This window comes from Bos indicus, chromosome 13, assembly GCF_029378745.1.
Source record: "Bos indicus isolate NIAB-ARS_2022 breed Sahiwal x Tharparkar chromosome 13, NIAB-ARS_B.indTharparkar_mat_pri_1.0, whole genome shotgun sequence".
In the NCBI taxonomy this organism is placed as follows: domain Eukaryota; kingdom Metazoa; phylum Chordata; class Mammalia; order Artiodactyla; family Bovidae; genus Bos; species Bos indicus.
Genome location: NC_091772.1, coordinates 66,100,222 through 66,127,263, shown reverse-complemented (window position 1 = coordinate 66,127,263; position 27,042 = coordinate 66,100,222). Strand labels below are relative to the sequence as shown.

The window sequence follows — 27,042 nt, the reverse complement described above, 5'->3', positions numbered from 1 at the left end:
CAAGCCATCAGTGATCCTAGAGGGAGGCTAACTTAGTAAATTTAAAATCAAGAGAGTTTATTTTAATGAAATTGGTACATGAAGAAATAACAGTATGGTTATATCATCTAAAATGTGGAAGGACATACTGGAAGAAATAAAATGGATTAAAGTAGTTGTCTCTGGAGTATGGACCTGGGGAATAGGCCAGAGAGAGCCTTGAATACCACTGGACTTTTAAAATTGTGTGCATGTTGCACTTTGATAAAAATAAAAATAATTTTAAAATGATGAAAACCCATTTTTTAATCTATTAGCAAAGATACAAAAAGATCAGTACTATTTTGGAAGATGGTGAAATGGGCATTTGTATCTTTTGGGTGCTTTCAGCTGTGAAAAAAAATATTTGTGAGAAGCTTATACAAAGGGTTTATCACCTCATATATTAAGAAGTCTGGAAGTAAGGTATATTTTCTAGGATGGGTCCAGCAACTCAACAGCTTTATAAGAGAGCCAGGAGTTTTTCCATCATTCCCACTTAATCTGTTCATATATTCATAAGTAAGACAGCCACCACAATTTCCAACTCTCTAAGCAGTTAAGACTACCCAGCAAAGAAGAGAGAGGTTGCTTGCCTTTAATCAGAGAGAAAAATCTTTCCCAGAAGCCCCCAGCTGGTTTTCCTCCATGTTCATTGGTCAGAATGCCATCACATGCCCATCCTCAAACCGTTTCTGGCAGCTGGTGGTAAGAATGGCTATTTTATATAAGGCTACTAAGGACTGCCTTTTGAAAAGCTGACATTTTCACAGAGACCTTGAGCCACAAGACTAGGAGCAGGAAGAGCAGTCAAAGCAGAGAAATGGATCAAGCCTAGTGGCTCTTGTTTCCTTTACCTGAATATGATAAACTTCTGCAGGAGGAAGGCAGCTATGACTCCCCTGCCATTCTCAGAGCCAGAGTGGGGAAAAACCAGCCTCCTTCCAGCTTTTATTAGTTTGTCTTATTATAAAACCAATACATAATATTTAAGGAAAAATTAGAAAAAATATATAAGCAAAAATGTAAATATCCCATCACTCAAAGACACATTAATATGTTTAGATATATGTTTTTCCAAATCTTTTTATGTGCATATACATTCATACAGGTATACTTTTAGTAGTTTTGATAATAATAAACTTTTTGAAAAATAATAAACATTCGGTATTAAAAGTTGCCCCCAGGACCTCTTCAAAATAACTACAGTATGCTCAGTAACTATCAGTGTCCCACAGCAGTAAGGTCTTAAGCGATTTCTTTCCCTTCTTCAGGTGCCAGAAATTATGGGCGTTATCTGTGCCCTGCTCTCCACAAGCAGCCAGCCTAATGTTCGCCAACAAATCACAAATATTGTGAGTTTGCTTATGTCCAGGCCCAAGTACACAGATACAGTGATCGATCACCTTCTGTGTCACCCAGTACCATATGACAGGTAACGGAATTGGTACAGCCTCTGGATTAAGTAGGGGTGTGTGCTACACCTCTGAGTACTGTGGAGCAGGGTTGCCCTCAAAAATCTAAGGATGTTCTTGTTGAAATATGATATAGACAGATGTCTTCAGGGTAAATCAGAACATAATGCCTAAAATAAGGAAACAATCCAGAATGAAGAACATTTTACAAGAGAGTTGGACTGAACTCTTCAAAAAAATTATCATGAAAGAAAATAATTGTGCCAAAGGCACTGTTCTAGATAAAAAGACACTAAAGTGTCATAACCAAATGCAATAAATGACTTTGATTGGATTCTGAAAGAAAAGCAAAAGCTATAAAAGAAAATTTTCAAGAGATTTAAATATATATACTAATTACTAAATTAATGTAATCTTAGTTGTGAAATAGTAATATGTATAAAATTTCCTTATTCTTAAGAGACAGATAATTTAAGGGAGATTTAGGGGTGAATGTCATGATATCTGCAATACATTTGAGAAAAATTTAGCCAAAAATGAATATATATATAAAAAATAAAGTATAAATATATATATAATAAAGTATAAGTATATACATAAATAAGAATAGAATCACAGAGAGGAACAAAGAAGAAGCTTTTTTATGACTAGTGGTTTTGAGTTGGAGGCAAGGCACCCTGGAAGTTCCAGGAAATGCTTTATGGGGAAGGCAATGAGGCATTCAGGCCCTATCCCACTTTAACCAGAGCAGCCCTTCTATTTATCTGCTTTATATACTGTGATTTTGGGTAATTACTATTTTGAAAGAAAGATTTCTTAGCTTTTTAAAAAATTGAAGTATATTTGATTTACAGTATTATGTTAGTTTCGGGTACACAGCAAAGTGATTCAGTGTTTGTATTCACATTTTTTCTAGATTCTTTTCAGATTCTTTTCCATTATAGATTGTTACAAGATATTGAATATATTAATAGTTCCTTGTGCTATACAGTCAGTCCTTGTTGTTTAACTATTTTATATATGGTGCTGTGTAACTGTTAATTCCAAACTCCTAATTTATCCCTCCCCCCCGACTTTTCCCTTTGGTAACCATAAATTGTTTTCTATGTCTGTGAGTCTGTTTCTATTTTATTAAAAAGTTCATTTGTATCAGTTTTTTAGAGTCCGTATGTAAGTGATACTATATGATGTTTGTCTTTGTCTGGCTTACTACACATAGTATGATAATTTCTAGGTCCATCCATGTTGCTGCAAATGGCAATATTTTATTCATTTTTATGGCTGACTAATATTCCATTGTGTATATATACCACATCTTTATCAGTTCATTTGTTGATAGACACTTAAGTTGCTTCCATGTCTTGACTACTGTAAGTAGTGCCACTATAAACATTGGTATGCATATGTTTCTGAATTAGAGTTTTTATCTTTTTCAGATATACACTCAGGAGTAAAATTGCTGAATCATATGGCAAATCTATTTGTAGTTTTTTAAGGAACTTCCATACTGTTTTCCATAGTGACTGCACCAGTTTACATTCCCACCAACAGTGAAGGAGGGTTCACTTTTCTCTACACCCTCTCCAGCATTTATTATTTGTAAACTTTTGATGATGGCCATTCTGACTAGTAGGTGTGAGATAATATCTCATTGTAGTTTTGATTTGCATTTCTCTGATAATTAGCAATATTGAACATCTTTTCATGTGCCTGTTGGCCATCCATATGTCTTCTTTGAAATGACTATTTAGGTCTTCTGCCCATCTTTTGATTGGATTGTTTGTTTCTATACTGAGCCGTATGACCTGTTCAAATAATATGTTTTGGAAATTAAGCACTTATCAGTTGCATTGTTTGTAAATATATTGTCCTAGTCTGTAGATTGTCTTTTTGTTTTATTTATGGTTTCCTTTGCTGTGCAAAATTTTTAGGTTTGATTAGGTCTCATTCATGTATTTTTGCTTTTATTTCTTTTGCCTTGGGAGACTGATCTAAGAGAATATTGCTACGATTTATGTCAGAAAATGTTTTGCCTATGTTCTCTTCTAGGAGTTTTATGATCTAGGAGTTTAATGTCTTATATTGAAGTCTTTAAGCCATTTTGAGTTTATTTTTGTGTATGGTATGAGGGAGTGTTCTAATTTCATTGATTTACATGCAGGTTTCCCAGCACCACTTGCTGAAGATTTCTCAGCTTTAAACTTTGAAAATTGTTTCAAAACTGGTTTCAATGAATGAGTTTCATATAATGTCTTGGTGCAGTGTTAATGTTTTCTGCAAGCTGAGAGAAAGTTTAGTTGCTCAGTCGTGTCCGACTGTTTGCAATCCCATGGACTGTAGCCTACCAGGCTCCTCCATCCTTGGGATTTTCCAGGCAAAAGTACTGGAGTCCGTTGCCATTTCCTTCTCCAGAGGATCTTCCTGACCTAGAGATTGAACCAGGGTTTCCCACACTATAGGCAGACGCTTTACTGTCTGAGCCATTACCCCACTGTATCAAATAAAGGAGAACTTTTTTTTAACTTGTTTTGCACTTATTTTTTGCAGCATTTATTCCCGGGCCATAAGTTTTTGTTTCTTCAGTTTCTCCTGGGATATCTTTTTCTTCCGTGCAACCTCCTCTTCTGGTTTAGGAACAATCTGTTCTTTTTCAATAAGGATCATCTCAATGTGGCAGGAAGAGCTCATGTAGGGGTTGATCCAACCGTGAGCTCTATAAGTCCTCCACCGCATTTTGGGACTTTGTTCACCTGGATGTGCTCAATGACCAGAGAATCTACATCTAAGCCCGTAAGTTCAGCATTACTCTGCATTTTTGAGCATGTACAGTAAAAATTCAGCACTGTTTTTGGGTCACCGACCCTGCGTCCAGCCCCACTGTTTGGCCTGTGCACACCTACCAGCTCAGCCGTTGTAACGACGGAATGGCACACATTGCTTCTTTAAAGTGATATCCTTCAGATATTTGGTGGCTTTTTGGATATGCATATCCTTCATGGCCTGGACAGTTCCACGAGTGTTCTTAAAGTGAACACGAAGATTTTAACCTCTTGATTTGCATGATTTTGTGGAGTTTTCTGGGTCGAGTGAATAGCGCACCATTTTTAGAGGTCACCTCAGGCCACTTACCGGAAAAGGAATAAAGGAGAACTTTTACTCATCCAGAAGAAAAATGAGTTAATACAGATTGTTTAATGGTCTTAATTTTGTGTATGTCTCTGAAACATTGTTTTTAAATCTTTACTACTTGCTTCAGCTTACCTATTAATACACTAGATTCTTATGTAAAATATATGATTTGGTATAAAGTATTAACTATATTCAGTTGATTTAAATGTAATTTTAGCATTATTATATTTTTTTGTGCTTGTTCTAGTTCTTGGAAAACTATTGCTTTAAGTCAAGTGAGAACTGTAGACTCTGTTAGAAATGAAAATGACGTAGGAAACTTAGAGTACAGAGTATGAGATAGGAAAGTTGTGAGATTGAAAAGATATGTTAGGACCAGTTTGTGAATGGTCTTAATGTCCATGCTGAGGTTGTGGGAACTTGAGTCTATGAAACCTTGGGAGTTACTGTTGTGGAATCAGATGGCAATTCTGAAGAATCGAGCCTCAGAGAGGAAAACCTCTTATAGATTGGATTCCAGATGGATTCTGGGAAGCTCATGATCATGGTTGGCCTAGGATAAGCCATTCTTCTGAACCCTCTTCCTCTGGATTTCTAGGCATCTGGCTGAGTTGTGGAGAACTCTGGAGGTGGAGCTGCCCAAAACGACCTGGATTCTCTGGAGACTCCTGAGGAAGCTGCAGAAATGCCATGATTCTGACTCCCAGGACAAGATGGCCTATGTGGCTGTTGCTGTAAGCCCTTGAGCTTTGCCCCTCCAACTTTAGCCCACCATGGCCCTCCTGGATAATTGGCCCAGCACCATCTGGAGAGTGTTCCTTTTGGTTCCTCTCAAAGTTTGTTTCCCTCATCCATTTATAAATCCACCAGTGTCACCACCAAGGGATGGATGTGGAGGAGGCTGAGATGAGTGAAGGAGTCAGTATGGTTTCATCTGTTTTAAGCATTCTTTTTCTCATCTTTTAAAAAATGCATATCATCATAGTCAAGAGAGTACAAACATTTCAAAGAATATAGAAGAATATAAAATAGAAACCAAAGGTCCTCCTTTGAAAAATTGTTGTTATTTTTTAATTTTTTTTGGCCACACCTCGCAGATGTAGGATCTTAGTTATCTGACCAGAGATCGAACACACACCTCCTGCATGAAAGGGCAGAGTCTTAACCACTGGACCACCAGGGATATCTCCCAAAGGCCCACCTTGAGCAGACGTTGGCAAACTTTTTCTGTCAAGGACCAGGTGGTAAATATTTTAGGTTTTTCAGGTCACATATAGTCTCCAGTCTTCACCACATATTTTTGGATATATTTTTAAATAATCCCTTAAAAATCAATAAACTATCTTAGCTCATGGCTATACCATGTCCCTAAAAATGAGCTTTCTGCAAGTGTTTATAATGTATAAACTTCTTGTATATGTACTTGGCATACTTTTTCCCTCTATATTTTTCCTTTTAAATAATTTTTTTTTAGAGCAGTTTTAGGCTCACAGCAGAACTGAGCAGAAAAGTACAGAGAGTTCCTATATATTCCCTGCCCCTCTGCATACACAGCCTCCACCATATCCATGTCTATTTTATTTCATTTTATTAACAATGTATTAATTTCTACTATATATAGGAAGGTGATTCAGTTATTCATATATATATATGCATATTCTTTTTCATATTCTTTTCCATTATGGTTTATCACAGGATATCAAATATAGTTCCCTATGCTATACAGTAGGGCATTATTGTTTATCCATCCTGTATATAATAGTTTATATTATTAAAGCAAACTCCAAACTAATTTTAATCCACCCCTCTTCCACCCCACTTCACGACTACTTTTTACTTTATTTTATTCCCTACCAGTTTACAATTCTGCTTTCTCTGACCTAAGTTATTATCATACTTTTTTTTTTAGCTTTCAGAATTACTTTGAAGTCTCTAATCTGCTACTGTCTTCTCTCTTATGCTCTCTGTTCTTGTGGGTTTATGCCTTTTAAAAAATCCCTAAAATGTCCTTTTAGTGCAGTTTTAGGTGTTAGAGCAGATAAAGGTATACATTTAATCTGATTAGTCTATAAAATTCTGTATGTATATTAATAACATCACAGTACATACCATTTGATGATCTGCTGTTTTTCATTTAATCATACACAAACTACTTTCTATATCAATATGTAGGGCTCTCTGTTATCCTTTTCATAGCTGCATAGTAACTGGTTTTAATTACCTTTTTAAAAATAGGTAATACATGACGCAGAACCATTTATTTCATTATTGTTTCCTATTAGTGAACATTTGACACTTTTCAAACTTTTGTCGTGAAAACAGTGCTATAGCAAACTTAATCATGCTTGCATCAGTTTTGTTATACATACCAAATTATTTTCTTAGGATAAAGTCCATTGAAGGGGAATTTCTGGGCCAAATGGTGGGCTCATTTAAACTTCTGGTACTGTTCCCAAATGACCCTCTAGAACACTGCCCTCCTGTCATCATGTGTGAGCACGGCCTTGCCACACCGAGCATTGTTGTCTAGCTGCTAGGTGAAAAAGGAACGTATTCTAATTACAGTTCCGTCACTGGCAAGGTTCAACATTTATGTATGTTTTTCAGTTGGTCATTTATGTTTCTTCTTTCTTCATGTCCTACACACCCGTGCTTCTCAGTTTTAATACACATGCAAACCACCATCACCTAAGGATCTAATTGAAGTAGACATTCTGGGCTGGAGGAGGGGTGCTTGCGCGTCTCCACTTCTAATCAGCTCCAGGTGACGCCAGTGCTCCTGGTCGGTGGCCTACACTTCCCACACTTTGAGTAGCAGGCCTTTTCACTTGTTCCTCCTGACATATATGGGCATTGTGTATATTAAAACTATAGCATTTCTGCAAATTATCTGTCATCCGATTTTGTTTATGAACAGTCTTTTTTTTTGCCCGGGCTTTAAATTTGTATGTGGTCAAATATGCGAATGGTTTCCTTATAGTTTCCTTCTGGTTTTCAGGATGCCCCTCACTGTGGCAACTTTTAGTGACAACTTCACTCCTATCCCAGTACCCTGTCACTTGCTGTTCTGCCTGTGATTTAGTAGAACCAGAAAGCATGTCCTGGAACAAGCAGAAGTAAAACGAAAGCAAGACTTTAGGATTAGCAGGTGTTCAGCTCCACTGTGTGCTTTTCTCCACAGGTGACAGATGCCCTTTATGAGGTGTTTGTGGGGAACAGACTCCGGGCAGCTACGTTCCGGCTCTTCCCTCAGCTTCTCATGACACTGCTCGTCCAGGTTCACCACGCCATCGGCCTCACCATGTCTGACGTTGCCATCCCCAGTGGCCTGTACCCAGAACAGGAAGTGTCTTCAGAGGTCACCCCCTTGTGGTACTGTCCACTGTGACTTTGTTGACCAGGAATCATTCTGTGCTCTCACTGGTTCTCTTTGGTCTTACTGGTGACGTCCGACTCATTGAGACTCCATGGACTGAAGCCCATGAGGCTCCTCTGTCCATGAAATTTTCCAGGCCAGAATACTGGAATGGGTAGCTGTACCCTTCACCAGGGGATCTTCCCAACCCAGAGATTGAACCCAGGTCTCCTGCATTGCAGGCAAATTCTTTACCATCTGAGCCAAGGAATACTTGGAAGCCCAAGAATATTGGAGTGGGTAGCCTATCCCTTCTCCAACGGATCTTTCCTACTTAGGAATCAAACTGGGGTCTCCTGCATTGCAGGCAGATTCTTTACCAGCTGAGCTACCACGGAAGCCCAGTCTTATTGGTGTCAAGGCAAATTTGGCTATCTGAGTTCATATGCCCTGCAAAATAATGGATGACAGCATGCCAGCCCTTTCTTGATAAATCAGGTAGCGACAGAGACAAGCGAGACAGCCTTAAACCTACCTCTAAGACCATACTGATCCGAAGCTGAGCATTTTCTTATTTCTGCTTCATGTATAGGGAGGTATTTTTAAATTCTCCTTTAGGGTCTCAATAGAAATTTCTCAGTATTTCTGGGGCACATGGATTTCTTTCTGAGGAAGTGCTCTAATATGGAATATTTAAGAATGCCTGACTAAGAGGCAGAAGAACTTGAGTTCTGATTCTCATTCATTTTTTGTTTAAGTATTTATTTTAGGTTCTGCTGGGTCTTTGTTGCCGCACGCAGTCTTTCTTTTGTTGCAGCAAGTTGGGGGCTACTCTCTAGTTGCTTCTCCTTGCCGTGGCTTCTCACTGTGCAACATGGGCTCTAGGTGCATGGGCTCAGTAGTTGTGGTAGCCCGAGTGCAAGGCTCCATGGTTGTGATGCACAGGCTTAGTTGCCCTGCTGCATGTGAAGGCTTCCTGGAGCAGGGATCAAATCCGTGTCCTCTGCATTGGCAGGCGGAGTCTTAACTACTGGACCACGAGGGAAGTCCTGATTCTCATTCCTTTAAATAACTCTGTACTCTGGGCGAATCTTTCTGTTGTTCTGTGCCTGTTTTCTTATCTGTAAGTGAGCTCAGGCTAGGTATTCTCCAAGGACCTTTCCAGCTTCAAGATTCTCTGATATTATGTCCAAAATACTAGTTTGATAAGTAGTTTTCAAAAGCAATGGAGTAAATTTAAGGGAGGTATAAATTCTATCTAAATAAAGCTGTAAAGGAAAAAGCAGTGAATCTCAGTTTAGCATCCTACATCATTTGTTTTAGCATAGACTTCTTTCCATTCTCCCAGGGAAACACAATTTTATTGGATTTCTTTATGCTTAGAGTTTGTGTGAAAGGCCTTTCAAGTATTAGAGCACTGAGAATCTTTAGGAAAATCTAGAAAGAAGAGAATTAGAGTCCAGCAGCTATCAATACATGGCCTTCCTCGGTGAGAGCAGGTGATTTTATGCTCTTCAGTTGGAGGGACCGGTACTATATTCACTTGTACTATTTTTCTTGGATTAGCTTCGCCATACAGGCTACAAAGACTCTACTCCTCAGAACATTCTGCTGGCAGGAATTCAACATCATGGAAAAGAATAAAGGATGGACCCTTCTGGAAGGAAAAGATTGCCATCTTCAGGGAGTATCCCTCCTTGCCAAGTAAGACTTCCTTGCCATGCATCCCTGCTCTAAATCAGCTGTGTTTTAAGGTAATTTTTCCCCCCTTTTAGTTATCAGAGCCACCAAAGTTGAATAACCTTCTCATCCCAGAATGGACAAATGCCCATAATTCCAGCAAATTTTTCAGCCCTGCCTTACCCTCGGGAGGAGAAGGGGGCGACAGAGGATGAAATGGTTGGATGGCATCACCGACTCGATGGACATGAGTTTGAGTAAACTCTGGGAGTTGGTAATGGACAGGGAAGCCTGGCATACTGCTGTCCATGGGGTTGCAAAGAGTCGGACACAACTGAGTGACTGAACTGAACTGAACTTACCCTCTCGTGCACCTGAAGCTGAGGAAAAACTTGAGAGCCCCCTCACCCCCAATCCCTGCCCTGGGAACATTGCTCTCTGAGTAAGAGCATTTCTGAGAGATGTTCTGTGTTCTGTCTTGCAGTGCATTGCTGGAGAGAAATCATCTCCTTGCACATAAGGTCATGTACCTGTTAGTGCCTTTTCTTAACCGAGGGAACGATAAACATAAGCTCACATCGGCAGGCTTTTTTGTGGAGGTAGGACTTCTTCAGAGGCTGTATGTATTCAGGAAGCCTATAAGGGAGCTGTACCAGCCTTCCTAGGCCATGTCCAACTGAGTGACCAACTAGGGTCCGATTCAGACATAGGATAGAAATGGTCCAAATTTAACCTTATTGAAGTTCTCTGTCCACATATTCAGTGTTCCTTAGGTCCCTGCAGTGGAAGCATCATCCTGTAATGTATGTGCTGTAGAGTAGAAGTTTCAAAGGAAAATAGGTGTTTCGGAGTTGGTAGGAAGCTGGCTCCCCTCATGAAAAAGGGCTAAAAGGTAACTTCTTTGGCCACTTTCTGGGTTCTTTCAGCTTCTTCAGAGTCCAGTGGCTCGGAGATTTCCCAGCATATACTGTGTTGCCCGCTTGAAAGACTGGCTACTTCTTGAAAATAATCCCTTTAAAATTCTTGCCCTGAGGGGACTGTGCTATCTTACCAGACAGGAGGAAATGGTAAGACCACCAATTCTATTTTTTTAATTAATTTTAAAAATTATTTATTTTTAGTGGAAGGATAATGGCTACACAATATTGCATTGGTTTCTGCCATACATCAACATGAATCAGCCACAGGTATACATATGTACATAAGTTCTTTTGCCTTCTCTACTTATCAGTCCTGCCAATACTGAGAGATGGCATCAGGCCCTCTTTAATTCTCTGTTCTGGGCTGGCCAGAACAATCAACAACTCAACAAACACCAGGGACAGAGCACAGGTGGGAAGCCCTACTCTGGTAACAAAGGAAGTGCCATCGGGAGGGGTGGTGATTCACTGTTTTGGGCACACAGAGGGAAGACATCAAGAGCCTGCTGCCGTGCATCCTAGACCTTTTATGTGAATCCGACGAGAAGATTGTTTTGTTAGCCATTCAGATACTCCTGCAATTCGTCAGGACAATGGATTTCACCACCCTGACTGCCATGATGAAGACCCTCTTCTCCTTATTTGGTGATGTAAGATAAGGGGAGAGGAGAGACTTTCCTAGGGGGAAGGTAATTGGCATAACAGCAAACCGAGGTTGGGATAGTAATAACTCTATTTTAGATTGTACTTTTTTGTTAAGAGCACTTTCAAATCTCTTAAGACCCTTCTAGGTAACCCTGTGATGTTGGTAGGGCTGGTGTTACTGTTTTTCAGATTAAAAACTGAGGCATAGAGACTTGCCAAGGTACTCCCCTGCTTCCTGGGATGAAGAAGGAGTTTCTATAAGAAAAGACATTGTCTTTTCTTTCAAGGAACAATCAGGACTGGGTCAGGATAGTGGACTATACTTATGTCTCCATCCCAGATCCCAAAGATTTGTTAAAAAAAATACGCAGGGAGACTTCCCTGGCTGTCTAGTGGTTAAGACCCTACGCTTCCACTGCAGGAGGCGTGGGTTTCATCCCTGGTCAGGGAACTAAGATCCTGCATGCTAAGTGGCCCAGCTAAAAATAAAAGAGAAATAAATGTGGCCCAATGAACCACATTCTGAAGAGTCAAATATGCCAAGGCTGGAATTTTTAATTTCAGCAAAACAGCATGTGATATGTATGTGCTAAGTCACTTCAGTCGTGTCCAGCTCTTTGTGACCCCATGGACTGTAGCCAGCCAGGCTCCTCTGTCCATAGGATTCTCCAGGCAAGAATACTGGAGCGGGTTGCCATGCCCTCCTCTGGGGGGATCTTCCCAACCCTGAGACAAAGCAGCATCTCTTACATCTCCTGCATTGGCAGGCAGGTCCTTTACCAATAGCACCACCTGGGAAGCCCAGCCTGAGTGGATGGTTAATACTAGGAGCAGATACAAGTGGTGAGGACTCATTCCTGGAGTGAGAGAATGAGCCATGCAAAGCAGCAAGTGTGACTGTCTCCACATATATTTGGTTTCTTGCCCTCAGCTACCAACATCTAAATATCCTCCTGTTAGGACTGGCATTTCAGCCGACCTAGAGCTCTTATAAGTTAAGCATGAACACATTCAGTGAGTTGCTTCCCTTTGAACATCCTTCATAGGTAAGACCGGATGTTCATCGTTTCTCCATGACCCTCTTTGGAGCCTCCATAAAGTCTGTGAAATACGCAGATAAGAAGGGTGTAGAGAGCCAAGTCCTGGACAGCTTGGTCCCACTTCTTCTGTATTCTCAGGATGAGAATGATGCAATTGCTACGGTAATGCCTACTGTTAACTTCTTTCAGCCCTGAATAAGTTCAAATCCAGAGTCAACTCTGCAAACAGGCCCTCATTTCTTTGAGGGCATGGACTTTGTGGTATCATCTTTATTCCCCATTTCCTCTGGCACGGGCTTCCTTTCAAGTATTTTACCTAAGTGAATTGTGTGAAAAATCTTACTCCTTATTTCTGTGTAGCAAATCATGATCCTATGTGGGTGAAAATCATGTATTATTATACCTTTCTGTAGCCCCTCCAATATTCAGCCTAGCCCAGAACTCTCAACACACTGCCCAATTCAAGAGACTCTTTCTGTTAATGATGATCACAGTCTGTTGTCTTTTCTTTTTAATTCAAGAACAGCCTTGTGGCCTTGAGACAAATAGACTAATGTTGAGGCTAAATCAGGAACAGAGAAGCTTCTCTGAAATCTGGAGATATCTTTGAAATCTCCTTAATCTCCCAGAGGTTCCTCTATAAGAATTGTGGGAGGGATGGCATCATCTTTAGTACTCTCCCATACCTCAGAAGCTGGTCTTTTTCAAGGTCCTGTGACCACCAGTTACAGCCAACCAGAGAAGTGGGTTTAGGCTGCAAGGAGTCTGGGAAAATGCTGGAGCTCCCACCCACCTATAGTCTTCCTTACAGAAAGATTCAGAAACAGGACTAAAGATTACGGTGGGCCTTGGCACCTTGTTATGGGGGAAGTGTTATGGCCTTGTAGCCATAAATACAAAATACTTCAGACCTCAGTGAAGTATAGGTCAGAGCCTCCCAACCAAGTGATGGCAAAGTGTGCCCCATAGAGGTCACAGACATGGGACAGACAGTACTGATCCCTGACCCCCACCCTGCACCCCAGCCAGCTTTTGGTGATCAGGCAAAGCCTAGAGCAGTCAAGACTTATTTTCCTTCAGACTTTGAACACCTTCTAGCCAGCTTGTCAAGGCTCCTCAGAAGGTGGCCTCAGCAAAGGGGAGGGATCCAGCCTAAGGTTAGGAATCACTGGCACTGACGACATAATTTAAAACATCAATACACCTACCACCTAGGCTGAGAAATAAAACTGGAAAAAATCACGCAAAATCTCAAATTTTGTTATCATTTCTGAGGTATTATTTTTCATGTTTTAAAACTTTATCTGAAAAAAGTTTTATACCTTAAAAAACTTTGTTCATATCATTTGTAAATCCTTTCAGCAATTTGCTTTTTCTTTGTTTAACATATTTAGAAGATTTATTCATGTTATATAGCCCTAATTCACTTATCACTGCTATATAGAATTCTGTCTTGTAACTGCAACTTATCCCATTCTTTTATTCCTAGACATTTAGATTACTTTTATTTTTTCCTTATTATAATGCTGCAGTGAGCATTTTGGTAAACTTCTTTGTGTAAATGTCTCAGAGTTTCCTGAGGGCATCAACCCAGAAGTGAAATATCTGGGTATCTTTAACTTTTTACTAGACACTTACAATTCATAACAAAGTAACTGAACTAATGTGCATTCCATCTGTCCCCAGAGGAATTTTAATGGCCCAGATGTCTAGTGGAACTGGGACCAAACACTTGCTTGGAGACTTACCAGGGGTGTTATATGGTGCATGGGGGCCTTCTGAGGGCAGTGTGTAAAGAAGAAGACCACTTGCTAATTTTGCTCAAGTATCAGGATCAAGACAGGATCAATACTTTCCAAAGTTTCTTCCAAGCTAGAGATTTACAAGGACTGTGAGATGGGGAGCTACTTTCCTATGCGTAGTGACAGGAGAATAACCTAGGAGCAGCGAGTAGGCATGGGAGCCCTCTCTCTAGAAGCATGGGGTAGTGGGACTCCTGCCCAAATCTCTGATCTGGGTATTACACTTGATGTTAGTAGCTCTCACTTATGCCCTCGACCAGTGGTTTCTCCATTTTCCCCAGAACCCTGCAGATTTTATGGGTTCTCTGTAGAGACTGTTTGGGAAAGTTGAAGGAAGGCACCTTGCCCTCACTTCAAACAAGATAATTTTGAGTTTATCATATTAGACTTTAGCATTTTATTTGAAGAAAGGTAATCTCAGCTAAAACATGTTTGAAAATGCTGATCTCTGATCATCCTTTTCACAGGAGAGCAGGCAAGTGCTAACTATATGTGCCCGGTTCCTGAAGTGGAAGCTGCCCCAAGCAGTGTACTGCAAAGATCCCTGGTTCATCAACCCTAGTGATGTTGCAACAATCTGCAAGTTCTTTGTATGTGAGCAATAATGGCTTTGGTAACTCCTTAATATGTTGACATGCTTATTTTTTTTCAGACATAGTTTTTAATGAAGGAATATGACATAAAGGAAACATTTCCCATCCTTCTCACATCAGCACTTGATATCTATGACCAATCTTGTTCTACGAATCCATTTTTCTGTAGTTTCCTCCCAAATGAATCAAAATTCATTTTCTCTTACCACCCTTCCTCACCAAAAAAGCCTAGTGAACTCTTGGGAACTCCACTAACCTGACTTAGGGGCTGCAGAGTCAGGGTAATAGTACATACTCAAAAACTACTTATGGGGTGAATGGAAATGGGGTTATGTTTGGCCTTTGCAATGATCTTTAATCCTTTCTTTGGATATAGTGAATTATTTTACCCTCCATCAGAGCATCAGCCCAAGCAAGGGCTGACGTGCTGTTGTAAGCCTTGCAACACAATGGCGGCATGCCACTGGCTCTGAGAGGCCCCAGATGGCATCCTTTCTCTTTACAAACTTGAGAGAGGCTACTGTGACTCATCTTAGGGGCAGGCTTGAGCCAGAGCAGCCCAAGGAGGCCCATCCATGGTTTTCTAGACAACTGAGTCTAGAACCACTGGTATCTTATTATGAAGACTCCATGACTGACTCTTCCCAGGGATCTTCCATATGTGTAGCCATTGAGGACCCAGTAGGGCCTCCTCTGATCAGACTTACTGGCCTAGGAAGCCACACAGTGCCCTTGTGTAAGGCTTTCCACGCAGGATTATCTCTCTGACCTGCGATCAAACCTATCACAGATGCACTAATGACAGTTATTTTTGAAGCAAGAAATTCAATGCTGTTGGTTGATGAGACCACATATTGTCCATGTTAAATCATAAGTTCTATAAAGAGCAAAATCCTGTCCTCTTCCTGTCCCTGAGGTGCCTGGTAAGAGATCCACTGAGGAGTGAATTCATTCATCCAATAAGCATAACACGCTAAATGTGCAACAGGCCGCAGAGAACCCAGAAACATGCCCAAGATGAAAACTTGTAAGGGGAGCTTACAAGCTAGTGAAGGAGATTAAACCTCTGTGAAACACTGAATGGAAATGCAAGGTGGAAAATGATGTGTTGCCAAGACAGAAGGACCTGCAAAATACTCAAGAGTACAGGGTTAGGTCAGGAAGGTAAGAGCTGTCAGGGAAGAGCTATTAGGAAGGCAGAGCTCAAGACTGAGCTTAGAGACCCTAGAAGACTTACATACAGAAAAGAAACGACAGATTAGAGGCAGTGCAGGCACAGTATGTGGGTGTGAACGAGGTATATTCAGAGGATTTAACATTGCCAAGGGCCTCGTTATTGTGGCATAATTCACTGAGCAACTGAAGTTATTTCAACCACTATACTCTGTATGTATATCTGACACAGTCCCTATGTAGTGAGGCCGATAAAATAGTGCTGCTACTTCACTCCTTCATACTCTTTTTTTTCCCCCAACTTAGGGAAAAAAATGCAAGGGGAAGGTCAACATTTTAGCCCAAACATTGATGTTCTCCAAGAATGCAAAACTTCCTATCAGAAGAGCAGCAGTCTTATTTGTAGGTACAGAGAAAATCCTTTCATTTCTACAGTCACTTTTATCCTGTGCTTTCCCAAATTGCGTTTTTGGTGTCCCCATTCTTTATGAAGATGACCTTGAAAATACTTCTTTGGAGAAGGGGGCTATGTTATCTATAGGTAACCATCAGGCACTTGGAGGAATTCAGTTTTTAGAAAATCTAATTATCAGAAAGTCAGTTGTGCCAGCTTTGTAAAACCAGATCTAGATCACAGACTCACAGACTTTATCCTGCATTTAGGGCTCTTATCGAGGTACGTGGATCACAGCGAACTCGGGACGAAGGGTACTGACAGGATAGAGGATGGTAAGTGGTAAACACTTGGACTTGGGGTACCACGTGTTTGGAAGGTACCTGAGGCAGGCTCTGTGGTAGAGATGAGACTGGGAACCAGAGAGCTTGACTTTTGTTATTAAAAAAAAAAGCCCTTGGAGGCTTCAACCAAATGACAGTCTCCTTCCAGGCCAGTTCCTTCTTTAGGAAAAGACATGACCCTATTTGTCTTGGAAACTAGCTTTGATGAATGTCTCAGGGGCAATTTCTGAATTTCATCTGTCAGAAAATAAATTATGTAGAAATATTATCTTAGTAAGTTCTGATGACACCTCATGAGTACTACATAAATTGACTGCCGCCCTCTTTTCTGTAAGTGGCTATTGTCCTGTAACGTGAGGGGACTTGCTAATAGAGAAGTTTTATAGTCCTGTAAGGCAGTTGTCATGTAAGTGGATTTCTACAGTTGTACAGCTTTAGGGATTTGTCACTCAGAGAATATTTATTTTCATTTAATAAATAGTCCTACAATCAGAAAGTGCCATGAAATGCTAAGTCTCACTATTCAGAAGCATGTACTTTGAGAACCAAATTAAAGTCCTGAACAATTCATTGCTTTTAAAACAAAAATATGTAACTTGTAATAGAGCCAGAAGCTGAAACTTATTTAAGAAAGATCATGCCACTTTTCTCTATGGTGCTCTACTTCCCCATAGATATCAAAAGCAAAAATGAAAAAGAAAAGTCATGTAGTTATTTTATTCTATGAGATGAGATATCACATGTTCAATTCTGGTCAATTAAAAGGAAATTATTTTCTAATCTAAAACGCTGGGGAACCAAAGTTCTTTTTCCATTCCAAATTTATTTCTCGAATATAAAAAAATGTATCTGTACAGATGATTTAAGATATGTGTGTGTGTGTGTGTGTGTGCGCACGCGCATGCTTAGTTGCTCAGTCATATCTGACTCTTTGCAACCCGGTGGACTGTAGCCCACCAGGCTCCTGTGTCCATTGAGTTTTCTAGCCAGGAATACTGGAGTGGGTTGCCATTCCTACTCCAAGGAATCTTTCTGACCCAGGGATCAAACCCACATCTCCTGTATCTCCGGCATTGACTGATGGATTCTTTACCAATGGGTCACCTGGGAAGCCCAAAGATATGTATAGGGTTGGCCAAGAAGTTCATTGAAGTTTTCCTATTACATATGGAAAAACCCAAATGAACGTTTTGGCCAACCCAAAGTGTAGATTATATATATATACATCAGAAAGAACCTTATTAAATTGCCATTTTGTAAGGCAAAAACAGTCAAATATCTGCAATCTCCCTTGGTTAAATCTAATGGAATAATCCCACCCTCTTTCTTCCCTTACAATGGCTTATCTGTCTTAGAAACAGGGTAGAACATCCTAGCACTCTTTTTTGGACAAGTTTATGTCATTTATCACAGTTAATTTTAAGCTAAATTTGAACAAAAAAATAACAAAAGTTTAAATATGAATTGAGATGAATTTCATGACAAAAATAAGTTTCAGTTCCTTTGGATTCCAAAATTGATGACTGCTCTTTCATATGTTCTGTGGAACACATAGATCTTCATGCAAGAACTATAAAAAACTAGTTAAATATTCCATTTTTAAAATAAGCATAATGAATTTAAAGACTAAACTACTACTTAAATAAAAGCTCCAAACTATGAAAAGGTCCTGAGTATTTTTGAAGTCTTGGAGAATTAGAAATTAAAAAGAGACCATTTTTCTTTTTTCTTTTTTGGATTTGCCATGCCATAAGTGGGATCTTAGTTGCTTGACCAGGGATCCAACCTGTGTGCCCTGCAATGGAAGCGTGGAATCCTAACCACTGGACCACCAGGAAGTCCTCACCTTTTTCTAATATGATTCAAACACATATCCATAAAGTAAAATGATAGATATTTCTACGTAAAATTTTAAAAAACCAACTTTGAAAAATAAAGAAGCAGACAAAACTGAAAAATAGGAAATAATGTGGGAGGAGTATATTTACATTAGGATAAATGGTTAATATCCTTAAAACACGTCACTACTTCTGCCAAAGAAAAGTGGCAAGCAATGTGAATAAGTAGTTCATAGAAAACCAATAGCCAATAAATATATGAAAAATATTACTAGTAATCAAAAGTTTGTGAAATAAAACAATGATGAGATGACAGTATGTGTTTTTCTTTCAAAATGGCAAAGATTACTAGTTAATACTGAGTGTTGATGTGTTAAGGGAAAACTGATGTTATCATACACTGGTATAAGCATAACTTTTTATAACATACTCTTTAAAAAATTTTGTTTGATGTGCTGAGTCTTAGTTGAGGCATGCAGGATCTTCAGTTGTAGCATGTGAGCTCTTAGTTGCAGCATGTGGGATCTAGTTCCCTGACCAGGGATTGAACCCAGGCATCTTGCATTGGGAGCGTGGAGTCTTAGCCACTGGACCACCAAGGAAGTTCCTGAGTATAATTTGATACAACTTTTTTATAGGGAAGTTTGGCAGTATGTATCAAAACCCTTTATTTTTATTTATTTACTAAAAATTTTTTTATTTACATGGCTGTGCTGGGCCTTAGTTGTGGCATTCAGGATCTTTAGTTACGACATGCGAACTCTGAGCTGCAGCATGTGGAATCTTTAGTTGCAGCATGTGGGATCTAGTTCCCTGACCAGGGATTGAACCCGGGCCCCCTGCACTGGCAGCACAGAGTCTTAGCCACTGGACCACCAGGGAAGTCCCTATCAAAACCCTTTAAATAAACATACACACTGACTTGTTGATTCCACCTCTAGGAAATTAAACTATGAAAGTTAGCAAAAATTGTTACAGGAATGTTCATTTAAGTGTTATTTAAAATGGGAAAAATAGGAAGCATCTAAGATTTAAAAAAATAGGAAATTAGTTAAGTAGAGTTTATCCATATTGTAGAATCATATATTTGGCCAGGAAAAATATTGTAGGAAAATGTTTAAATGACTTAGATAAATGATGATGCAATATTACTAAATAAAATAAGCAATGATTAGATAATATGTATATTATGGTTCCATCTGGACAAAAAACAGAAACATACCAGTGTAAATGAATGAATGGAAATAGACCAAAAAAGTTAACGGTGGTTTTCTCTGACAGGAGGATTTTAAGTGACTTTGATTTTCTTCTAGTGCTTGCTGCTAAGTTGCTTCAGTCGTGTCCAACTCTGTGTGACCCCATAGACGGCAGCCCACCAGGCTCCCCTGTCCCTGGGATTCTCCAGGCAAGAACACTGGAGTGGGTTGCCATTTCCTTCTCCAATGCATGAAAGTGAAAAGTGAAAGTGAAGTCGCTCAGTAGTGTCCGACCCTCAGCGACCCCATGGACTGCAGCCTTCCAGGCTCCACTGTCCATTGGATTTTCCAGGCAAGAGTACTGGAGTGGGTGCCATCGCTTTCTCCGTCTTCTAGTGCTTACATACATGTATTGTCTAAATTTTCCACACAATGAACATGTATTTCCTTTGCAATAAGAAAACATACACTAAAAATTTTAAAGAAAAATTAAAAGGAAATAATGATTTATTTAAAGACTTTTGCTCCTTGGGAAAAAAGCTATGACCAACCTAGACAGCATATTAAAAAGCAGAGACGTTACTTTGCCAACAAAGGTTCGTCTAGTCAAAGCTATGGTTTTTCCAGTAGTCATGTATGGATGTGAGTTGGACTATAAAGAAATCTGAGTGCCAAAGAATTGATGCCTTTGAACTGTGGTATTGGAGAAGACTCTTGAGAGTCCTTTGGACTGCAAGGAGATCCAACCAGTTCATCCTAAAGGAAATCAGTCCTGAATATTCATTGGAAGGACTGATGCTGAAGTTGAAACTCCAATACTTTGGCCACCTGATGCAAAGAACTGACTCACTGGAAAAGACCCTGATGAAAGATTGAAGGCAGGAGGAGAAGGGTTGACAGAGGACAAGATGGTTGGATGGCATCACCGACTCAATGGACATGAGTTTGAGCAAGCTCCAGGAGTTGGAGATGGACAGGGAAGCCTGGCATGCTGCAGTCCATGGGGTTGCAAAGAGTCGGACACGACTGAGTGACCGAACTGAACTGAATGATTTAAGAGTAACCTCAAAGACCAACGGGGCTTTCTTGGTGGCTCAGCGGGTAAAGAATCTACCTGCGATGCAGGAGACCCGGGTTTGATCCCTGGGTTGGGAAGATCCCCTAGGAGAAGGGAATGGCTACCCACTCCAGTATTCTGGCCTGGAGAATTCCGTGGACTGTATAGTCCATGAGGTTGCAAAGAGTCGGGCATGACTGATCAACTTTCACTTTCCAGGACCAACACAGGAACTCACAAATTAACAGTGTTATATGTGGTCTGCCAGGTCCATATAACTTGAACTTGGATTACTTGGCAGTTTGATTATTGTAAAGGAGTAAAATATTTGGCAACTCAGAAACAAGTTAAGTTTTGTAAGTGAAAACTGGAATTGATCCACAAGTATACAGACTTTCACACAGAGGTTTGGAAAAAGTTAGGTCTCCGTCTCAGCTGTTCTGGGCATACTGGGTCCTTTGTGTCTGACCAGTGATCGTTTCCATAGATCTTCACCTGCGATTTGTTTTCTTACCACTTAGATCTGAAAAAACTGCTGCATGACCCTGAGCCATCTCTTCGCATCATCGCCTCCCAGGCTCTATTCCGAATCCAGAAGGCGGGGGCTGAACTACATTCCAGGCAGACACTGTTTGGGCTGAGGAAGCTCATAGGTTGTTTGCCTTTCTAGAAGCCCAAGGCAAGCAACACTAGGTAAAAAAAAAAAAAACAAAAAAACGAATCCCTTCAGAAGCCCTAGAAGCACCTGGTGCTCCATTAGCAAGAAACTTCCTCCACCCACTTAATCACCTCACAACATACTTTTTTTTGCTGTCAAAACCTTTAAGGAATGGCAATATAGAAGACAGAGCAGCTTCTGGTGTACCTTTGCAGAAACAGTGAAAATCTACTGAGATTCTGAGGCATGCCAGAACACCCATAAAGTTCTAGTCTTGATAAACAGGTTGAGGAAAGCTTCGAGAGATTTTCAGTGTTCATATTGCAGTGTTGGTAGTGTTGGCTCTTTTATCAAAGCTCAATCTGCTTGTCAACCATCTTAAAGTAATGACCAGTTCTTATAATTTGATGCTAGTGATGTATTTTTTTATAAAACTCCTTATGGCCTTTCTTCTTCCTCTTTCTCTTAAAAACAAGCAAGAAGCAGTTTCTGAAGTGGTGTAATACTAAAGTATCTGATATATGTAAAGTTTCCACTCCTTACTTTCCCTCTCTTATTTTCCTGATTCCTCTCCTACAATAGCTATCAGATCCTCAAATGGTTCTAGGATGGGAACTGTCATTTGTTGAGGACCACTGTCTGTTTTAACCTTTAACCACAGATGGAGAAAATTTTCTTACAAGTAGACATTTTCTGAGAAAGAGATTTGTTTTTACTGAGTGAATACTTTGATAAGCTGCATGTGGAAGGTTGGGACTAGATTAGAGATGGTCTCTCATGGGCTAATTCCCAGGCTCTTGTTTGAGGAACCTAAGTGGAGAGCAGAGCTCAGTTATTTAAGGCAATGGAGAGGCATCCTGGAGGTGGGATGGAAAAAGAGAAAGGAAATGAGGCAACTGGCATATGAAGAAGAGATACATCCAATGGTGGATTGCATAAAGTTGTATGAATCCCTACTCCATCCCACATTCACCCCATCCCTCTGCCAAGACATCTTTAGGAATACGTTTCTCCATGATTCATTGTAAGTTGGATATATTTTGAGGGATGTGACAGCCAAGGGTGGCTTCAAGAGCAAGATTCCTACTCAAGAGAGGTCTTCATATTTGGGACTAGCAGACAGGAGTTTTGAGCTAAAAGGCAGGCTCCAGCTGCCTATGGACTAACTGTTCACCCTCAAGCAGAGCTAAGAGTACACCTTGAGGGTGGCCATTGGATGCCAGCTTCAATGCATTGAGCACATTGGAGTTACGTGCACCCCTTACTGCTTTTTCTTTGGTCTCACTACGTGCCACCAGCTCCACTCCCCTTTCAAACTATCCATTTTGTCAATCACACAATGAAGATAACCTCAGATATGCAGATGACACCACCCTTATGGCAGAAAGTGAAGAACTCAAAAGCCTCTTGATGAAAGTGAAAGTGGAGAGTGAAAAAGTTGGCTTAAAGCTCAACATTCAGAAAACGAAGATCATGGCATCCGGTCCCATCACTTCATGGGAAATAGATGGGGAAACAGTGGAAACAGTGTCAGACTTTATTTTTCTGGGCTCCAAAATCACTACAGATGGTGACTGCAGCCATGAAATTAAAAGATACTTACTCCTTGGAAGGAAAGTTATGACCAACCTAGACAGCATATTCAAAAGCAGAGACATTACTTTGCCAACAAAGGTTCGTCTAGTCAAGGCTATGGTTTTTCCTGTGGTCATGTATGGATGTGAGAGTTGGACTGTGAAGAAGGCTGAGCACTGAAGATTTGATGCTTTTGAACTGTGCTGTTGGAGAAGACTCTTGAGAGTCCCTTGGACTGCAAGGAGATCCAACCAGTCCTTCCTAAAGGAGATCAGCCCTGGGATTTCTTTGGAAGGAATGATGCTAACGCTGAAACTCCAGTACTTTGGCCACCTCATGCGAAGAGTTGACTCATTGCAAAAGACTCTGATGCTGGGAGGGATTGGGGGCAAGAGGAGAAGGGGACGACAGAGGATGAGATGGCTGAATGGCATCATGGACTCGATGGACGTGAGTCTGAGTGAACTCTGGGAGTTGGTGATGGACAGGAAGGCCTGGCGTGCTGCGATTCATGGGGTCGCAAAGAGTCGGGCATGACTGAGCGACTGATCTGATCTGATCTGATCTGAATGCATATTGAGTGCTTACAATAAACCAGAATCTAAGTACATTGTATGGTTAACTCTTTTAATCCTCATTACCACTCCATGTATTATTATCTCCATTTGGCAGATGGGGAAGCTAAGGGACAGAACATGAAGGTGACTTGCCCAAGGTCACACAATTAGTAAATTCACAAACTCAAGTTCTGGCTCGAAAACCCACATCCTTGGCCAGTCTGCTCTGCTCCTCTCCAGTGTGCTGTTTCCCTTCACTGTGAATAAAGATTTCCTCTATAGTTCATCTGTTGTTGAATTCATGCCTGAAATTCATGTAATCAAACAAATGTTGTGAAATGTTATTGAGCCTCAGATTACAAAGTTTGAACACTTCTTACCTAAAAGTTAGTGCATCTTATTTTTGCCCCCCCAATGGGATCGAATGCACATGCTACAGTGTAAGGAGTGGAGTTAGAGCAAAAAGTGGTGATTATTCTTGAATATTTTCTGAGTCCTTGGTTTAATCTCATGAGCTATCTGTGTCTCACTGCAGGGAACAGATCTTTTAGATTTAGGAAGCAGTTTAGACCTCCAGTGACATATAAGAGGTTGAGTGAATCCTTCCTCTACACTCACATTTACCCTAGAGTTGCCCTCCAGGTGGTATTTTATTGCCTGAGTAATGCCACTAACAGGGAGTAGCAAGCCCAACAATGCTTATTCTATTTTATTTATGTTTATTGTGTTAAAATCCACAGAGAGAAGTATCCATTAAGAGAGGACTTCGCTTCACTCAACTACCTCAGTGGTTTGGGAAGGGCTGAAGAAGCACTTAATAGTGATTGTATGAACAAGTCTATTTATTCTAAATATCTCCATTACTTTTACATAAGGCTCTCTTCATAGATAGGTTTATGTTTTTATGGAATTTTAAAAATATACAAAATAAATATTTCTGGACACTTAATTTGTTGTAATATGTTGCATACATATTAAAAAGTTCCATACAATTAAATATCATTTTGACTTTATTTTCATCATATACTTTTCAAATGTACTGTTTGTTATCCATTACTAGCCCAACTGTGTCTTTATTATTTTATATTTTGCCTTTTTTAAAACTTTGAGTATCACTTTTCCTCCTTATACTGAGATATGTATTCTTTCTTCTTCTTATTGAAGTCTTTCAGCCAACTAAACCAAACCTACTAAATGCTGAATTTAAGCTCAGAATATGTATTAGTTGATCTTAGGAAATCACTTTTATGGCAAGAGGGGCACAACACTAAGAAGGAAAAGAATTTCTAGGCAGTTCATGTGTTGTGACCTTAAAACTAAAGAAGTTGGTATTTCCAAGGACGTTTCCACTGCAATAGTCTTGGTGATTTTTTTAATACTTATTTTTGTATATTTATTTTTCTATATTTATGTGGCTACACTGGATCCCACAGTGTTGCAGCATGTGGTTTTTTAGTTGCAGCCTTCAAGATCTAATTTCCTGACGAGGGACTGAAACCGGGCTCGCTGAACTGCCCCTGGACCACCAGGGAAGTGCTGTCTTGGTGATTTCTAAAGAGTTTTTGTATTGTATTACTGTCCAGATTATCATTTTAGGTCAAGACCCCTTAGAATTTATAAGTCTGGCCAACCAATTACATTGCATTTTAGTATTTTAATATGAAAAAATTTTTTTCAAACAGGTTTTAGGCCAAACACATTTCTACAACTTCCTTTGTGGTAACCTATTTTAGAGCTTTAAATAGTCTTGTCATGTTTGGGGTTTTTTTGTGTTTTTTTTTTTTTAAGATTTCTAAGCCAAAATTTCTGGCAGTCATTTCCATCTCCTGCATTATTAATACAAATAATAGAAATTTTTATTAAAATAATTGAAAATCTTTTTAAATTATAAAAGGATTTTCTAACTCAGACCTTCAAAGCTTTTCTTATTTGACAGTTAATGAAACTGCCACAGCATCATGGCTGCTAAAGAACCTGTTAAGATGTTTGAAATATTAGTATCATACCACCACCTAGGTCTTATCACTGCCAAAAGTGAAATAAAAGCATGAAGCAGACATTATTAAAGTAGTCTTGTGTTGAAACAAAATCAGTAAATGATTGAATCTGAAAATAATCTCAAGATATTCATCTCTGCATCTGATTCTTTATATGAAAGCCCCAACCTCAGTGTACTTCTTTAAACTCAGGATATTAAGTCAGTTGGGGTTATTTGAAGTTAAAATACAGTATTTTTCAAAAATTCAGAAAACTGTTTAGTCTTATTACAGATTAAAGTGGTAATGCATGTGTGTTCCTGTATCAGTCATGCTAAATCACTTCAGTCGTGTCCAACTCCTTGTGACCCTTTGGACAGTAGCCTGCCAGGCTCCCCTGTCCATGGGATTTTTCAAGCAAGAATACTGGAGCAGGTTGCCATTTCCTCCTCCAGGGGCTCTTCCTGACCCAGGGATTGAACCTGAGTCTCCTGTGTCTTCTGCATTGCAGATGGATTCTTTAGGCTTGAGAAGGTAATATTTGAGCAAAGACTTGAAGGAAGTGAGGGAGGTGGTTAGGCACATCTAGGGAAAGAACATTCTGGGCAGAGGAAATAGCCATTTCTAAGTCCTAAGGCTCCAGGGTCCCCTAGGCTAGTCAAGGAACCACAAGAAGGCCACTATGACCAGGGTGGGGTAAGAAAGCTGAGAGGAGCAAATGAAGACACAGGGAAGTGAAGTGACAGACCATGACAAAGAGTTGGGCTTCACTCTGAATGACATGGGGAGTCACTGAAGCATTTTCAAACTTGTGGATTTTTGCCAGTTTCAGAGTGTTTTTTTTTAATGGCTTTTCAGTGGCTTAAGTTTACATTTTCTCTTATTAGAAAAGTTGAGCATCTTTTCATGTCTAAATGCCATCTATATTTCCTTTACCTAGACTGTATTCACCCAAGAAGGAAATGGCAACCCACTCCAGTACTCTTGCCTGGAGAATCCCATGGATGGAGGAGCCTGGTGGGCTGCAGTCCTGGGGTTGCTCAGAGTCGGACACGACTGAACTACTTCACTTTCACTTTCATGAACTGGAGAAGGAAATGGCAACCCACTCCAGTGTTCTTGCCTGGAGAATGCCAAGGATGGGGAAGCCTGGTGGGATACTGTCTATGGGGTCACATAGAGTCGGACACGACTGAAGCAACATAGCAGCAGCAGCAGCAGACTGTATTCAAGTCCTTCCCCCATTTTGAGATTTGTCTTTTTCACATTGATTCATATGAGTTTTTTACACTCAAGAAATTAGCCTTTGGTCTGTTACTTTAGTTACAAATTCACTTAACACCTTAAATAGTCTATAGTCACCTGGATTTTGCATTCTTGTGTTGCATTTCAAACTTTAGACCTTGGCAAAGATATTGCAATTTTATATGAAAATTAATTCATGATTCTTCACCCCTGTGTTAAATCATATATACAGAAAAATCATTTCTGAAATAAAATGTTAAGAAGTTCCTAGAAGCAGTTTTTAATTAACTGTTTATCCATAAAAACAAGTAGTAAAAAAAGTATTTTAAGTATCACTGTATACATATGTGATGGTCTATTTATTTTATAGCATACATTTTCTTTATTTAGTTTTGGGCATAAGTTCAAAGTTTAAGATACAAAAAGATAACA

The 27,042-nt window shown here is 39.8% G+C and overlaps 1 protein-coding gene across 2 annotated transcripts in view; it reads left to right on the top strand.

Annotated features, from left to right (window-relative positions):
* MROH8 (maestro heat like repeat family member 8) overlaps positions 1-24,313 on the top strand; it is a 60,263-nt gene extending 35,950 nt beyond the window's left edge. For both annotated transcript variants that reach the window (XM_070801636.1, XM_070801635.1), the window contains exons 12-24: positions 1,293-1,453; positions 5,161-5,296; positions 7,744-7,934; positions 9,484-9,621; positions 10,082-10,196; positions 10,524-10,664; positions 11,003-11,167; positions 12,209-12,364; positions 14,472-14,594; positions 16,077-16,176; positions 16,434-16,499; positions 21,121-21,292; positions 24,130-24,313. In XM_070801636.1, the coding sequence (XP_070657737.1) occupies positions 1,293-1,453; positions 5,161-5,296; positions 7,744-7,934; positions 9,484-9,621; positions 10,082-10,196; positions 10,524-10,664; positions 11,003-11,167; positions 12,209-12,364; positions 14,472-14,594; positions 16,077-16,176; positions 16,434-16,499; positions 21,121-21,269 (1,641 nt within the window). In that variant the 3' untranslated portion in view covers positions 21,270-21,292; positions 24,130-24,313. The remainder of the gene's footprint in view (positions 1-1,292; positions 1,454-5,160; positions 5,297-7,743; positions 7,935-9,483; positions 9,622-10,081; positions 10,197-10,523; positions 10,665-11,002; positions 11,168-12,208; positions 12,365-14,471; positions 14,595-16,076; positions 16,177-16,433; positions 16,500-21,120; positions 21,293-24,129) is intronic.
* The last annotated feature ends 2,729 nt before the right edge of the window (positions 24,314-27,042 follow it).